General features: G+C 40.6%; 1 protein-coding gene across 2 annotated transcripts in view; it reads left to right on the top strand.

Annotated features, from left to right (window-relative positions):
- LOC134348350 (sperm-associated antigen 16 protein) overlaps positions 1–17,457 on the top strand; it is an 856,325-nt gene that overhangs the window by 541,715 nt on the left and 297,153 nt on the right. For both annotated transcript variants that reach the window (XM_063051565.1, XM_063051566.1), the window contains one exon: positions 10,802–10,867. In XM_063051565.1, coding sequence (XP_062907635.1) covers positions 10,802–10,867 — 66 coding nt within the window. The remainder of the gene's footprint in view (positions 1–10,801; positions 10,868–17,457) is intronic.

Here is a 17,457-nt window from a genome sequence, read left to right on the forward strand (position 1 = left end):
GAATAATGGAATGATGTCTTGTATTTTCAAATATAGCAATATGTATGTTTTGGCTCATTCATAAGTAGATGGCGACTCTATTGAAGGAGTCAAGAAGAATAGTAGTGAGGTAGAGCTGGGTAGCAACAGTATAGATGTGGCTATGTGTTTTCAACTGGTGTTGCCAATAGGCATCATGTAGATAAGAAATAGAAATTGAATGGGACAGGTCTGCCTAAATCTGTGTTTGGATATTAATGCTGTTCCCCACAGTAACCAATCCTCTCAGCCTTTTAATGTCCAGCCTTTCATTTGGTAAGATTATCATCTCTGCCTGAAGGTGTTACATCAAAGCATTTTGTTAAGTACTTTAGTATGGAAGCCAGGCTAGCATTCCATTCACGTCTGGATGTTCTCCATCAGGCTTTACAGGGTCTTCTACATCATAATGTACAGCATCCTACATAACATAAGAATGGCTGAAAGAAAGCAGTATAACAGCGTCACTAGAAACATAACATCACAGTAAAGAAGAAGGAAATGATGGGCCACCTTAACATCTTCAGAATCAGAATCAGAATCAGGTTTATTATCACCGACATGTGACGTGAAATTTGTTAACTTAGCAGCAGTAGTTCAATGCAATACATAATCTAGCAGAGAGAGAAAAAAAATAATAATAAATAAAATAAAACATAATAAATAAACAAGTAACTCATTTAAGTATATTGAATAGATTCTTTTAAATGTGCAAAAACAGAAATACTGCATATTAAAAAAAGTGAGGTAGTGTCCAAAGCTTCAATGTCCATTTAGGAATCGGATGGCAGAGGGGAAGCTGTTCCTGAGTCGCTGAGTGTGTGCCTTCAGGCTTCTGTACCTCCTACCTGATGGTAACAGTGAGAAAAGGGCATACCCTGGGTGCTGGAGGTCCTTAATAATGAATGCTGCCTTTCTGAGACACAGCTCCTTGAAGATGTCCTGGGTACTTTGTAGGCTAGTGCCCAACATGGAGCTGACTAGATTTACAACCTTATACAGCTTCTTTTGATCCTGTGCAGTAGCCCCTCCATATCAGACAGTGATGCAGCCTGTCAGAATGGTCTTCACGGTACAACTATAGAAGTTTTTGAGTGTATTTGTTGACATGTCAAATCTCTTCAAACTCCTAATAAAGTATAGCTGCTGTCTTGCCTTCTTTATGACTACATCAATATGTTGGGACCAAGTTAGCTCCTCAGAGATCTTGACACCCAGGAACTTGAAGCTGCTCACCCTCTCCACTTCTGATCCCTCTATGAGGATTGGTATGTGTTCCTTCGTCTCACCCTTCCTGAAGTCTACAATCAGGTCTTTCGTCTTTCTGACATTGAGTGCCAGGTTGTTGCTGCAGCACCATTCCACTAGTTGGCATATCTCACTCCTGTACGCCCTCTCGTCACCACCTGAGATTCTACCAACAATGGTTGTATCGTCAGCAAATTTGCAGATGGTATTTGAGCTATGCCTAGCTACACAGTCATACGTATACAGAGAGCGGAGCAGCGGACTAAGTACACACCCCCGAGGTGCACCAGTGTTGATCATCAGCAAGGAGGATATGTTATCACCAATCTGCACAGACTGTGGTCTTCCAGTTGGGAAGTCGAGGATCCAATTACAGAGGGAGGTACAGAGGCCCTCTTACTACCATTTCCACCCTAGGGAAATTGCCCCAGGCTGTCCACTCGATCTTTGTGTCTTATCATCTTGTACACTCAGAATCAGAATCAGAATTGCTTTGAGTAAGAGATTAGGATTATGGACTGAGATGTGGAAAGAGGCTGTTTGGACCATTAACCTACATGCCATTCTAAAGAGCTATCCAATTAGTTCCATGCCCCTGAATCCTGCAGATATTTCTTCTTCAAGTGTCTTTCCAATACTTTGTTTTGAAAATTATTGTTGATTCTGCTTCCAACTGTCTATCAGGCAGTATATTCTAGAAGATAACATGTACTATTTTTTCATAAATACACATAACGTGTGTATTTTTTCTCTCAAGTTGCCTTTAATTTTTTGCCAATTATCTATGTCCTCCAGTTAGTCACCCTCTGTTATTAGAAATAATTTCTCCTCCAGTTCTCTCTGAACTTTCATGATTTTGAACATTTTTACCACACTTCCCTTTCATTTCATGCCTTGTAACTCCCCTAAACTCTGAGAACATCCCATTTTCTCTAGTTTCTTCATTGACATGGTGTTTTATTTATTCTCTTCATTCTCTTCATATGTGCATTGTTGCTCATATCAGAATTTGACCTTGAGAAGGAGATACTGAATCTTCTACATGAACTAGAATTAAAATTAGAATTAGAACTTTATTTCTTACATCCAACATGAGGGAGTTAAAAATTTTATGTTGCGTCTCCATCGCTATGTACAAGCTATAAGGAAGGGAAATGTGGGAGGATTTTCCCAAACACTAAGATTGTATAACCACTGCCATCTATGTGTTAAAGGTATGCTTGCCTTTCTTTTGGAAGGAATTTGTAGGGTCTTGCCCTGACAGTGGGACAAGATCCTAGATAGAATAAGGACAGTGGGACAAAACAGTACAGCTCAGTTAATGAGGACAGCAATAAGTCATAATGGTGGCTGATGCAGCGAGGAACTTGTACAAGATATAATGTCTTTCAGGTGCTAAGACACATGAACACAGGATACATTACAGAAACCAGAGTGAGCTGCTAAGGTAATTGCAGATGAAACGCCATAGCCACATTACTACACTAACGCAAAAATGGGAAGTTCAAGTTAGTGAATAGGATGCTGATTGAATGAATTGGTTTGACTTTGATGACGCTGAGGTTCTTGACATTGTCGCGGCTGCGCTCATCTAGGCAAGTGGAGAGTGTTCTATGATACCTATGACCTTGCCTTGTAGTTCAATTTCAAAATACATTTGTTATCAAAATATGTATACATTATACAACCTTGAGGTTCATCTCCTTACAGACAGCCACAAGACAAAGAACCCAAAAGAACCCATAAAAAAAGACCATCAAATATTCAATATGTAGAGAGGGGGAAAAAAATCAGGTAAACAATAAAAGTAAGAGCAGCTGAAGTAGGCTACAGCCTCAGCCTCAGTTCAGCACAGAGCTGACTAAATGTCGTGGAACAGCGAGCAGACCAGACCCTCACCTCTTGTCCCGACACCCTGCCTTATCAATCCATCTGATCCAGCATTTAAATTGTTCTTTGCATCCAAGCCCTGTTGCATCATTATCCTCTGGGTCTGGACCCTGCCTCCATGTTTCGACCCATACCCGACTGTTCCAAATCAGCCTGGCACTTAGATTGATCAAACCATACTCTCGGTTTAGGTGGATGGGCCTCGAATCTGCCTCTCCACTCCGCCTGTCCCAACTTTGCCTCGAATGCAGGTACAGCAGGCGGTGAAAAAGGCGAATGGTATGCTGGCATTTATAGCGAGAGGATTCGAGTACAGGAGCAGGGAGGTACTACTGCAGTTGTACAAGGCCTTGGTGAGACCACACCCAGAGTATTGTGTGCAGTTTTGGTCCCCTAATCTGAGGAAAGACATCCTTGCCATAGAGGGAGTACAAAGAAGGTTCACCAGATTGATTCCTGGGATGGCAGGACTTTCATATGAAGAAAGACTGGATGAACTAGGCTTGTACTCATTGGAATTTAGAAGATTGAGAGAGGATCTAGTTGAAACGTATAAAATCCTAAAGGGATTGGACAGGCTAGATGCAGGAAGATTGTTCCCGATGTTGGGGAAGTCCAGAACGAGGGGTCACGGTTTGAGGATAAAGGCGAAGCCTTTTAGGACTGAGATTAGGAAAAACTTCTTCACGCAGAGAGTGGTGAATCTGTGGAATTCTCTACCACAGGAAACAGTTGAGGCCAGTTCATTGGCTATATTTAAGAGGGAGTTAGATATGGCCCTTGTGGCTAGGGGGATCAGAGGGTATGGAGGGAAGGCTGGCTAGCTTCTGAGTTGGATGATCAGCCATGATCATAATAAATGGCGGTGCAGGCTCGAAGAGCCAAATGGCCTACTCCTGCACCTATTTTCTATGTTCTATGAATATGCCTCGGTTTCATCTTGCTCCCACATGCTTCAACCTTTGACGCAGCCTCAACTTTTCTCACCGCTCCATTGTTTGTGGTGATTGTTTACTATAAATTTTACAAGAAGAAGTGTTTAGTTGTATTCTGGTGTTTTCGTTTGCCACAAGTAAATAGTTGTGAGCTTCACCAGCACCATCTTAAACCAGACATATTATTTGTGTGCTTAACTAGTTAAATTTCTGAGCAGTATTGAGACCCCAGAATGCTGGTAGTAATCCCAACACATTTGAATATCATTGAGAGATGGTTAGAATAATGTTCTGGAGATGGTTAGTCACTGCCCGATACATGCATGGTATAAATTTTCCTTGTGACTTGTCACCACTTCAAGCACTTGATAGAGTTGAATGCAGTGACTTTTATACACATGTCCTGTATTTAACAACATTCAAGATGCTGGAGGAATTCGACAGACAGGCTTCTCTATGCAGGCTGAACAACACAAGATGAAGGGTCGTGACCCAAAACATGGGCTGTCCAGTTCCCTCTATAGCTATTGCCTGATCCACTGATTTCCTCCAGCATCTTCAGCATTGCTCCAAGTTACAGCATCAATGGTTTCTTCTGTCTCCAGATAAATATAACAGTCAATTATGCACATCAAGATTCCACGTCACTGAGGACCTCACGTAGTCTGTACACATCAGCTGTGTGGTGAAAAAAGGCATAACAGCGCCTCTTTTACCTCAGACAATTGAGGAAGTTTAGTATGGGCCCCCAAATCCTAAGAACTGGTCTGAAAAATGGCAGATGGTGTTCAACCCAGATAAATGTGATGTGGTTCATTTTGGTAGGTCAAATATGATGGCAGAATATAGTATTAATGGTAAGACTCTTGGCAGTGTTGAGGATCAAAGGAATCTTGGGGTCCGACTCCATTGGATACCCAAAGCTGCTGCACAGGTTGACTCTGTGGTTAAGATGTTCATATGGTGCATTGCCATTCATCAACCATGGGATTGAGTTTAAGAGCCAAGAGGTAATGTTACAGCTATATAGCACCCTGTTCAGACCCAACTTGGGAAATGAGATACCATGGCATGGATAAACTTTCCAATAAATCATTATTCTCTAATAATCAGGCTGAAGCTGTTTGCTAAACAAAGGAGTGTTTACCATCAAATAAATCATGGCTGATCTGATCTTAGGTTCAACTCCACTTTTCTTCCTGTTTCCCATAACCCTGGAGTCTATTATAGCCCCTGGAGTAGAGAATTCCAAAGGTTCACAATGCTCAGAGAGTATATTACCTTCATAACCTCCATGTTGTATTGCTTCTTGGTTATTCTGAACACAGGAAACTCTGCAGATGCTGGAAATCCAGAGCAACACACACAAAATTCTGGAGGAACTTAGTAGCTCAGGCAGTGTCGATGGAAATTAATAAACAGTTGACGCTTTGGACCAAGACCTTTTATCAGTCCTGATGTAGGGTCTCACCCCAAAACCTTAACTGTCTATTCTAACCTTCTGAGTTTGTCCAACATTGTGTGTGTGTTGCTTACTCTGAAACTGTGTCCCCTCGTCCTGGATCCTAGCACATTTGTTTGTTTCATTGAGATTATCTCTCATTATTCTTTCTAAATGTAAATGAGCAAAGGCACAACTTGCTCAACAGTTACTCACAAAGGCAATTCCTTCAACCCGGGAATCAACCAAAAGAACCTTCTTTGGACTGCTTCTTTGAGTCGCATATTCCTTGTGTCAATATTAGAAGGAATAGTGGGATTGTTAAATCAAAGTTCAAAGTACATTTATTATCAAAGTATGTGTACTATATACAACTTTGAGGTTCATCTCCTTACAGGTAGCCACAAAACAAAGAAACCAATGGAACCGCTTTAAAAAACAAGACTGTCAAACCAACACCCAGTGTGCAGGAAAAATCAGCAAATTGTGCAAACAACAAACGCAGCAAGCAACTGAAGCTCACGAAAGTGAGTTCACAGCTGCGAAGCCAGTCATCACTGCAGCCAAGGCAGCTCAGGGGCGAGTTAACCTTCTGGAGCAGCAAGCTGGATTAGCCCATACCTTCCCTCCAGCCCTGACATCCTGATCTTCCCAATTCGGCCTGGTGCTTAAATTTATCGAATCTTGGATTGTTCCTGGCTTTCGGGCCCGGGCCCAGGCCCCACTGTCTCTACTCTGCCTCGCCTGGTCCTGCCACATCGAATCATCTCTAAGTGTGCTCCAGCAATGGCCAAACATTGGCTTATTCCACGCTAAAAACAGGAATTCTGCAGATGCTGGAAATTCAAGCAACACACATCAAAGTTGCTGGTGAACGCAGCAGGCCAGGCAGCATCTCTAGGAAGAGGTGCAGTCAATGTTTCAGGCCGAGACCCTTCATCAGGACTAACTGAAGGAAGAGTGAGTAAGGGATTTGAAAGTTGGAGGGGGAGGGGGAGATCCAAAATGATAGGAGAAGACAGGAGGGGGAGGGATGGAGCCAAGAGCTGGACAGGTGATAGGCAAAAGGGATACGAGAGGATCATGGGACAGGAGGTCCGGGAAGAAAGACAAGTGTGGGGGGGAACCCAGAGGATGGGCAAGGGGTATATTCAGAGGGACAGAGGGAGAAAAAGGAGAGTTAGAGAAAGAATGTGTGTATAAAAAAAAGTAACAGATGGGGTACGAGGGGCAGGTGGGACATTAGCAGAAGTTAGAGAAGTCGATGTTCATGCCATCGGGTTGGAGGCTACCCAGACGGAATATAAGGTGTTGTTCCTCCAACCTGAGTGTGGCTTCATCTTTACAGTAGAGGAGCCCGTGGATAGACAATTCAGAATGGGAATGGGATGTGGAATTAAAATGTGTGGCCACTGTTCCATGCTGTTAGGCCCAGGCCTGCCACCTCGATTCAACCCATACATGCCATGCCGCAACTGTCCTGCACCTTCGAAACTTCAGTTAACACTGTAAAAATGCCAGGTTGTACAGACAGTTCAAAAACTCTGCTCTGAAAGGCAAGTTACAGGCTGTTGACTGCAGTGATTGTTTACCAGAAAAACTGTGATTAATAAAGTAGTTAGTTCTTTTATGTGTTTTGTTTGCTACTGACAATTTGCCGTGCTTCACCAACACCATCTTAAACTGAAACATTTAAATGTAAGGTGTGTGGTCACTGGCAGATTTCCATGGTCATCCATTTAAACACGACGCAGTAAAAATAATCATAATAACACCAGTCTTCTAAAATACCCCGTCAGGAATCAACAGTGTTGATGCACTCGGTCGTCAATCAGGCGTAAGCTGAAGCTGGGACTGGGAAAATCAGCTCATCGATTAGGTTTACAGTCACATTTAATCTTGCTGTCAGAAGTAATGCAAATAAACAAGTCAAAGATAAACAAAATGAGAAGATTTTAAGCAATAAACTATTTATGAGGGAAATGTGAAATAATCAATAAATGATGATACCTTTAAATAATTCCAGTGGAGGAGTTTTCTAGCTGCTGAACAAATATTCTGCTATTTTAGGTTAGGAAAGGACATTGAATTGTCTGTTAAATGAGTGATGCATACCAATTGATATAATTTGTCTGCTATTCAAATTTCAACTGAATGTCTGTGGTGCCTTACTATCTTGTGTTATTTATCCACAGATACCATTTGTGGGCTCTGAAGGCACCCTTGGCAGCCCGTAACTGACTCTGGGGTAGTACTGTTAATCAAAGAAGGTGTCAAAGCAATGCAGATTCGTGATATAGAATGTGGTTGGTTGAATTGTGGGGAATTAATGAATGTGTGGCATCAGGGAAAAACCAGAAGTAATATATTATCCAGGAGTTTGAATGAGGTTTTTGACAGCAGCTTTGCCAACATTTATTGCCTCCAGTTCCTGACTTCTTACATTCTGAGGGAATGAATGATTGCAGGTTGAGACGTGTCTCTGCTGTTCAACTGTTCTTGCCTCTTCATGTTTGGTTTTCTTTTATAAGAAGATGTTAGAATTACCGAAGTATGAAAGAAATTAGGAGAAGGCTCATGTAGAGTTTAAACAATGGTCCAGATGTAATGGCTAAGTGGCCTGTTACCATGGTGTAAATCTCTTCAGTGATTGTAATTACTTAAGATTGAAATCACACCTCAAGTTTCTAAAATGAAATGCCTGAATTGTATTTGATTAGGTAATATTTTAATGCCTGCACTCCTTTGAAGAATTTTGTTTCATCTTCAGAACATACTGGAAGTCTTTTAAGTCCAGCTTGTTCATGAAATATTCACTTCACCATCAAACGATAAATTCAATTAAATCTGACACAGGTGCTTTCATTAATACCTCTCCAAAGAGATTGTCTAGTTCTAGCATCTAATCAAAGGGGATTCTTAGAGATTTAATGCTTTCGGAGAGTACAGCAAATTGGAATCTTTGTGCAAACAAGAATGACAGACTTTACGTGGCATTACATGGAATATTCAGTATTGAAACAGTCTGTTAGACCACCTCATTCATGCCAGCATTTATGATGTTGGAGCTTCAAGCTGCTTTCCCTTTTCCTTTCTTTCTGGTGTATATATCTGGCTCAGATGCATATAAAGCATAATAACTTCCTGGTACCAAATTTAGCCTTTTCACTCCCCTCGAGGTAAAAGAATTTCTTCTGAATTGTTTGATTTTTTGGTAACTCACTTTTATTTACAATATGCTCTAAAACTCTTACACATCAATCTTCTGCGCACCTGGAATATTGTGTTCAGTTCTGGTCGCCTCATCATAGGAAGGAAGAGGAGGCTTTAGAAAAGTTACAGAGGAGATTTACCAGGATGCTGCCTGGATTACAGAGCATGTCTTATAAGGATAGGTTGAGCAAGCTAGGACTTTTCTCTTTAAAGCAAAGGACGATAAGCGATGACTTGATCTTATAATAGGTTAAATGGTTGGCACAACATTGTGAGGCTGAAGGGTCTGTACTGTGCTGTAATGTTCTATGTTCTATTATTAAAATAAATCACTATAATTTTACTGGGTGAGGCAAGAGAAATTAACGGAAATAGCTGAGATATTTTACACATAGTATGCACCTTTACAAAAGGCACAAAAAATACAAAGTGCTGAGGATCCAAGGCTCAAATTGGAGTGAAGAACTTAAAATAAATATTATAAAGAAAAATTACTTTAGAAATTAATTGTATGAAACCCATGCATGTGTTTAGCCACTCTCTTTCAGACAGTATCTTGAGCTAATTCAGTGGTTTAAAAGGTAGCAAATAGGAGAAAAAAATGCGATTCTGCAGATCAGTTAGCCTAACATCATGCATCAAAGCTGAATTAAGAGCCCAAAAATTATATTACATCACATGTTACTTACGTGTGCTAAACCTTCATTTGAATTTCTACTGTCAAAATAATTAATTGTTTTTAAATGACTGAAGTTGCAACATCAGCTATCACCACATGATGGTTGAGGTCCACAAATGTGCCAATGAAGTTGGCTGCCACTTTCCTGCTAGAAAGAATTTTCAAGCTCGCACAAGTCCTTCAAAGGTTGAATCTAGCTCTCCTCACATTCCAAGTCATTGCATGCATGCATGTATAAACAATCAATTTTTGTCCTTATTCTCTCCAATTAAAGTCCTTGTCCAATTTACCTGCAGAAGAACTTGCACAACTTCATCTTTCAGGCTACTAATACCAAAGATAAACTTTACTGTCAAAGTTAAACTTTAATCTCTAGCCTAGCTGCAAGTCACTCATAATCAAGAATCAGCATGACCTGATCCCTGTCAGTGTCTGAGCTGCTAATAGCTGTTGTCAAATTGTGTGTTAGTGTGTATCTGACCAGGGTCTTTTTATAATTATAGCTAATAAAAAAGAGAAACATAAGGATATAGTTCTGCTGAGGAATGGGGAAATGATATTGCACAGTTGTTCCATATGCAGCATATAGATCATAAAAAATTGCAGCATGAGGGGGAATGGAATATGCAGCAAATTATTTATGAAGATATTGTCGTCCTCTGTGGTTTCAACCTTTCAGACTCATAGCTAAGTACTATATTAGGTGTGATTGCTGATTCTTGGAAGATGTTGGTTGGTTAATAATGAGGTAATGTTCCATTCAATAGCTTCTGAGCTATTGCTCGGTGTTGGCATTCAGTGACTTTGATTGTAGGTCATTGAATATTTTATTGCACTGTGAACAGGTTATTATGATATAACTTTTTGCATTGGTTACTACTGATACTTTCTTCAAGTAGCTCTGTACTGTGTTCATTTGGATTGGTTCCTGGTCACTTGCAGACAGATCACAACCATCCTACATTTCTCTCCTGGACCAGGCTAGTAGTTCAACACACAGAAACGAGATTAAACTCCTTAGTGAGTCCCACTGCCTTCTGGTGCTACTGCCATCATCTCCCCTTTAAAAGAAGCATGTAGAACTGCCTAACTATAAGTAGTGCTGTTGACTCGTTGTATTTATTGACACGTATACAGTGTTTGCTGCCTCTGTGAATGTGCAAGTCAACAGGTAAGATCAAGATGCAATGCTCACCTGCATCAAAAGCAGCATGTGTGGGTTAATCACATATTACAATCCCAGCACCTGTTCTAGGGATAATCAAAATTAGCCAATTTGAGTATAATTATATATTTTTCCTACTTACTTCCAACTTTCACATAAATCAATGCTTTTTAATCATTATTTAACACAGCATTTTCTCTTTCTTCTTTTAGGGATTATGTGCTCAAACTTTCTTTGGACATCAACATTCCTGTAATGATGCCACCTTTAACCTGAAGGTAAGGTCCTTGTGTATCTAATGATGAGACTGAAAATATAGTGAAATAGGCAGCATGGATTTTACAACAGAAAGCTCTTGTTGACCATATGAATGGATCATTTGAAAATGTAACACAAAGAGTTAGCGAAGGTATTGTGGTATATGTATCTGAAGTTCAAATAGGTGTTTGATAAGATGGTACATTGTTTACTCATGATTAAGGTGACAACTTGTGAGCCAGGAGCAGAAAGGACACTAAGCTAACTGTAACGTAGTGGTATTAAGTGTGCTTACAGGCTGCCCGAAGTTGGAAAGCAGCGTTCCACAGACACCAGTGGATGCTGAGACTACTTCTTAATCTCCATATAAACAACCAATTTAAAATTATACTTTATACTTTATTGTCGCCAAACAATTGATACTAGAGCGTACAATCATCACAGCAATATTTGATTCTGCTCTTCATGCTCCCTGGAGTACAAATCGATAGTAAATATTAAAAATTTTAATTATAAATCATAAATAGAAAATGGAAAAGGGAAGGTAAGGTAGTGCAAAAACACTCAGAGGCAGGTCCGGATATTTGGAGGGTATGGCCCAGATCCGGGTCAGGATCCATTCAGCAGTCTTATCACAGTTGGAAAGAGGCTGTTCCCAAATCTGGCCATACGAGTCTTCAGGCTCCTGAGCCTTCTCCTGGAGGGAAGAGGGACGAAAAGTGTGTTGGCTGGGTGGGTCGTGTCCTTGATTATCCTGGCAGCACTGCTCCGACAGCATGCGGTGTGAAGTGAGTCCAAGGATGGAAGATTGGTTTGTGTGATGTGCTGGGCTGTGTTCACGATCTTCTGCAGCTTCTAACAGTCTTGGACAGGACAACTTCCATACCAGGTTGTGATGCACCCCAGAAGAATGCTTTCTACGGTGCATCTATAAGAATTAGTGGGGGTTTTAGGGGATGGGCCAAATTTCCTTAGCTTCCTCAGGAAGTAAAGGCGCTGGTGGGCCTTCTTGGCAGTGGACTCTGCTTGGTTGGTCCAAGTCAGGTCATCTGTGAGAATGACCCCGAGGAACTTAAAGCTTTTGACCTGTTCCACTTGCGCACCACCGATGTAGATGGGGTCGTGCATTCCGCTACTCCTTCTGAAGTCAACAACCAATTCCTTCGTCTTGCTGACATTGAGGGATAGGTTATTGTCTTCGCACCATGCCACCAGGTTCTTAATTTCCTCTCTGTACTCAAACTCATCATTACCAAAGATACGGCCTACAATTGTGGTGTCATCAGCAAACGTATATATTGAGTTCGATGGAAACTTGGCTACACAATCATGGGTGTACAGTGAGTACAGCAGGTGGCTGAGTACACAGCCTTGTGGGGCACTGGTGCTCAGAGTGATTGTAGAGGAGAGCTTGTCCCTATTTTTACAGCCTGGGTCCTGTCTGTGAAGAAGTTGAAGATCCAGCTGCAGATCTGCATGCTAAGGCCCAGGTTCCGGAGCTTAGGAGTCAGTTTATTTGGAATGATGGTATTAAAGGCAGAACTGTAGTCAATGAAAAGGAGCCTTACATATGTGTCTTTGTTCTCCAGGTGTTCTAAGGAGGAATGTAATGAGAAATTAGGACTTGTATTTAATACAGAAGAGATATAACAAAGCACAAGAAATTAATAAAATTCCTGAATAGATAGGTGATATGTGGAATACTCTATTTAAGCTAAAAGTGTAATTATGGTAGAATTCCAAAGGGATTTCTGTGTGCAAACACCACAAGAAGATCACAGATCAATTACATGAAGAATGGTATTTGGGTTCCTTTCTATAACAGAAAACAGACTTGTACTGAAGTTATACAACCTGAGTTGAGCCATGCTTGGGGTGCTGTGCACACTTCTGGCTTTCATACTATAAAAAGAGTGCAAACGCATGAGAGAAGATGCAAAAAGATTTCCAAATATGGTATCTGAAGGAGTCTATACTATCAGTACTGACTGCAGTTTTAAACTCTGTAGTTCAGGAGATACTTCCCTTGGAGGTGTTACATAATAGATGAGAGGGCTCTCCTATGAGATTGAGTAGGATGGGGTTATAGCCACTTGAGTTTAGAACAACAACATTTAATTTCATTGAAGCTTATAAGGTTCTAAGAGGAACTAGTATGGTAGACTTGGAAAGGTTCATAAAGGAGAATGCTGTCTGAGCAATATTTTGTGTTAATATGATGTGATAGTCTATTCCCGATTATTGAAATAGTGATCAACCAGCCCTAGTAATTTAATGAATGCTTACATAATATTGCAGTCTTTAAAACTTTGCTAACTCATGGTGCGTATAATTTTGGATATTTTACATGTAAGTCTAGCTTCCTATTCCTAATTCTTATGAATGTGGGACTTAGTCATCATAAATTTGCTGCATTAAATACTTATGGTATCTACTGGTTTTTACTCAGTTTTACTCTTACTCAATTGTATGTGTGCGTGCTGCCCAAATAAAGCGTCTGAAGCTTAGGTGCTATATCCTGATTCCTGTGTTTTAGTTGAGTGGAGTTTAGCTTACTGCAGAATTGTGTAGTTCCTACTTCACACACAAGGACAGCAGTACACATAATAGGTTTTGCTACTTGCTTTCTGTTGTATTCTTTTTCATTTATAATGGTTCTCACAAAAGTATAGATGCTCTTTTAGCATCATTTAAACAAATTGTGTCTAAAAGTATCTTATCAGTTAGTACTCAATGTGTTAACACAGCAATAAATTGTTTAAAATAGAGCTAGTGTAACACAGACAAAATGCTGGAAGAATTCAGCAGTTCAGGCTGCATCTATTGAGAGGAATAAAGAGTTGACTTTTTGGCTGAGACACTTCAAAGTAAAGTTCTCAAAAACATCTGTTTGAAAAAAATACCTGCAGAAGGAACTCAGCAAATAAATACCTACAAATGAACTATGAGTGGAGAGGGGAGATAATTGGTATTAAAGGAAAGAGGAATGAGTGAAATGGCTGTTAGAGGTGGGTAAGGGTAGTGAGCAGATCAATCATGGGGGGGGTGGAGAGAGAGAGAGAGAGAGAAGGAGAGAGACAGAGAATGAGAATTTATTGGTGAGAAATTTTCAAAATCACTTGAGCCTAAAACAGTTAGTAATCACTGAGAGATTTAGATTTCACAAAAGGAACCAGTCAAAGGATGAAGCAGAATGTGAAACACACAAAATGTTCCTGAATGATGCAAAGAGCCAAAATGTTATTGATATGGCAAATTCTCCCATAACGCAAATGACTACTGGTTCAAAGAAAAGGTTTTCAGAAAGTGTCACAGACAAGTCCACATAGAGATAGTATGCAAGTCAGACAAAAAACACAACCAAAGGGAAAAGCCACACAGAGTGAAAAGTTTCTAACACAAAACTGAACAAATGCATAAAGTGACTGAATGTGCAACTGATTTGGGAAACACAGAATCTGACAAAGGTGAGCTGTGATGCCTAGAACTGCAGAATATTACTGAAGCAGACTGCAAAATCATATGGATCACAACATAGGTGTCTGGTGTAAAATTGAAAATGGAGCTGGATACAGGGTCAGCTTTGTCTGTAATTTCAGAGGCTGACTCCAACAGACTGTTTTCTAAGCTACCATTAGAAAAGACCTCAGTGATGCTAAAGACATATACAGGCAAAAAAAAGTGTCTCCCAAAGGCAAAATGAAAGTGAATGTGACGTACAAAGACAAAACATAACAGTTAGAGCTTTATGTGTTGTGGAGGGCCAACACTTTTTGGATGTGAATAGCTGAGAAAAATCCAACTGGACTGGCATATAATCAAAGCTCTCAATGTTCAATCATCAGGCCCAAACAGTAGCACTAACCAAAGACTGTCACAGCTGCTTATTGCTGATAAGAAGGTGTTTGAGAAGGGTATTGGTAAACTCAAAGGCACAAAGGGCAGAATTGAACTGGATGAAGCACCAATATTCCATAAAGTGTGCCCAGTGCCTTACGTACTATGTCCTAAAGTGGATGCTAAACTTTGAAGCTTGGAGGTATCTGGCACTTTTTCCAAAGTTGAGTGGAGCAGTTGGGCCATGGCCGTTATTCAGATGATCAAGTGAGGGAAGACTGGAGCTGTTCACATACGTGGGGACTTCAAAGTGAGCATCAATCTGTGTTGTATACTGTGCAGTTTCCCCTGTCAAGAATAAAAGACATTTTTACAGCTTAGCAGGTTTGGGGGGGGGGGGGGGTGGAGAGTGACTTGTCACAAGCCTATCTGCAAATGGAGATTGAGGAGTCAAGCAAGAAGTTACTCACAATCAACATTCACAAGGGATTGTTCCAGTATAATTGTATCATCTTAGGCATTGCACTAGCTCCAACACTTTGGCAAAGTGCAATGGACCAAGTGCCTCAAGGAATCCCAGGAGTGACATCATTGTGACTGACAAGAATAATGAAGAGCACCTCCAGAACCTTGGTAAGAGCTGAGTGAGTGTGGTCTGCTCGCAAAGAGAGAAAATCGTGAGCTTTTCAGGAATTAAATCTCATATTGTGGACATGTCATTGACAAGCATGGCTTGCATAAGTCAGAAGAGAAGACTGAAGCAGTGCTGCAGACACCCAAACTGGAAAATGTGTCACAGCTCAGGTCATACAAATATCATAGACTGGGGCCAGGAAAAAAAGTGCGGTACTTTACGTTACAGCCCCAGTAACCTGTAGAATCATTTCTTGGTTATGTTTATTTCACTTTCATTTATTGTTTATTTTTTCATGCTTCTTAATTTATCATTTTATGATTCATTATTGTCTCATTCTTATTTATTTCACCAATTTAATTTCCCTTCTACTCCCTTCATTTGTGACTCAACTGGGGGCTGCTGGGCACAACGGCTCAAAGGACAGGAAGGGCCTATTCCACATTGCATCTCAATCAATCAATCAATAAAGAACCTAGAAGTTAGCCTGTACTTATGCTGACACTCCAGTGCAGTCACTTAAGGAATACCTGCATTATTTGAGTTACCATCCTTTGGATGAGATATTAACCAAGTCTATCCCTCATGAAGAAGAATTTATTCAATGCACCATTTTGAAAACATAAGACCATAAGATATTGGAGCAGAATTGGGTCATTTGGCCCATTGAGTCTGTTCTGCCATTTCATCAATGGCTGATCTATTTTTCCTCTCAGGCCCAATCTCCTGCCTTCTCATGGTGTCCCTTCATGCTCTGACCAATCAAAAATTGATAGACCTCTGCCTTAGATATGCATAAAGCCTCCACTGTCACTTGTGGCAACAAATTCCAGTGATTCACCACTCTCTGGCTAAAGAAATGCCTTCTCGTCTCCATTCTACAAGGACGCCCCTTTATTCTAAGGCTGTGTCCTCCGGTCTTAGTCTCAGTCTTGCCCACCAGAGGAAACATCCTCTCCACATTTACCCTATCAAGGCCTTTTCCTATTTAATTGATTTCAATTTGGTCACCCCTTATTCTTCTGGATTCTAGAACCATCAAATGCTCTTCATATGACAAGCCATTCAATCCTGGAATCATCTTTGAACCCTCTCCAATGTCAGCACATCCTTTCTTAGATGAGGGAGGCTTCCAAGTGAGGCCTCAACAGTGGTTATAAAGTCCCAACATTACATCCTTGCTTTTATATTCTAGTCCTCTTGCAATAAATGCTAACATTGCTTTTGCCTTCCTCATCACCAACTCAATCTGTAATTTAACCTTTAGGGGATCCTGCACGAGGACTCCCAAGTACCTTTGTACCTCAGCTTTTTGAATTCTCTCTCCAATTAGAAAATAATCTACCTTTTTATTTCTTCAACCAAAGTGCATGACTATACTCTTCCCAACACTGTATTCCACCTGCCACATCTTTGCCCATTCCTCTACTCTGTCTGTCCCTCTGTAGCCTCTCTATTCCCTCAAAACAACTAGCCCCTCCACCTATCTTCATATTGTACACGAACTTTGCAACAAAGCCATCAATTCCATCATCCAAGTCATTCACATATATCATAAAAAGAAGCAGTCCCAACACAGACCCCCGTGGAACACCACTTGGTACTGGCAGCTAACCAGAAAAAGCTCTCTTGATTCCCACTTTTTGCCTCCTGCTAATCAGCTACTGCTTTATCCATGCTAGAATCTTTCCTATAATACCATGGGCTCGTAGCATGTTAAGCGGCCTCATGAGTGGCACCTTGTCAGCTGCCTTCTGAAAATCCAAGTACACAACATCAACCCATTCTCCTTTGTCTATTCAGCTTGTTATTTCTTCAAAGAATTCCAACAGATTTGTCAGGCATGATTTTCCCTTGAGGAAACCATGCTGACTATGGCCTATTTTATCATGTGCCCCAAAACACAACCTTAACAATCAACTCCAAAATTTTCCCAACCACTGAGGTCAGACTAACTGTCCTATAATTTTCTTTCTTCTCCCTTCTTGAAATAGAGTGAAATATGCAATTTTCTGGTATTCTGGAAGCATACTGGAATCCAGTGATTCTTGGAAGATCATTACTAATTCCTCCAAAATCTCTTCAGCTACCTCTTTCAGAACCTTGCTGTATACACCATCTGGTTCTTGGTGAACTATA

This window comes from Mobula hypostoma, chromosome 6, assembly GCF_963921235.1.
Source record: "Mobula hypostoma chromosome 6, sMobHyp1.1, whole genome shotgun sequence".
NCBI lineage: Eukaryota > Metazoa > Chordata > Chondrichthyes > Myliobatiformes > Myliobatidae > Mobula > Mobula hypostoma.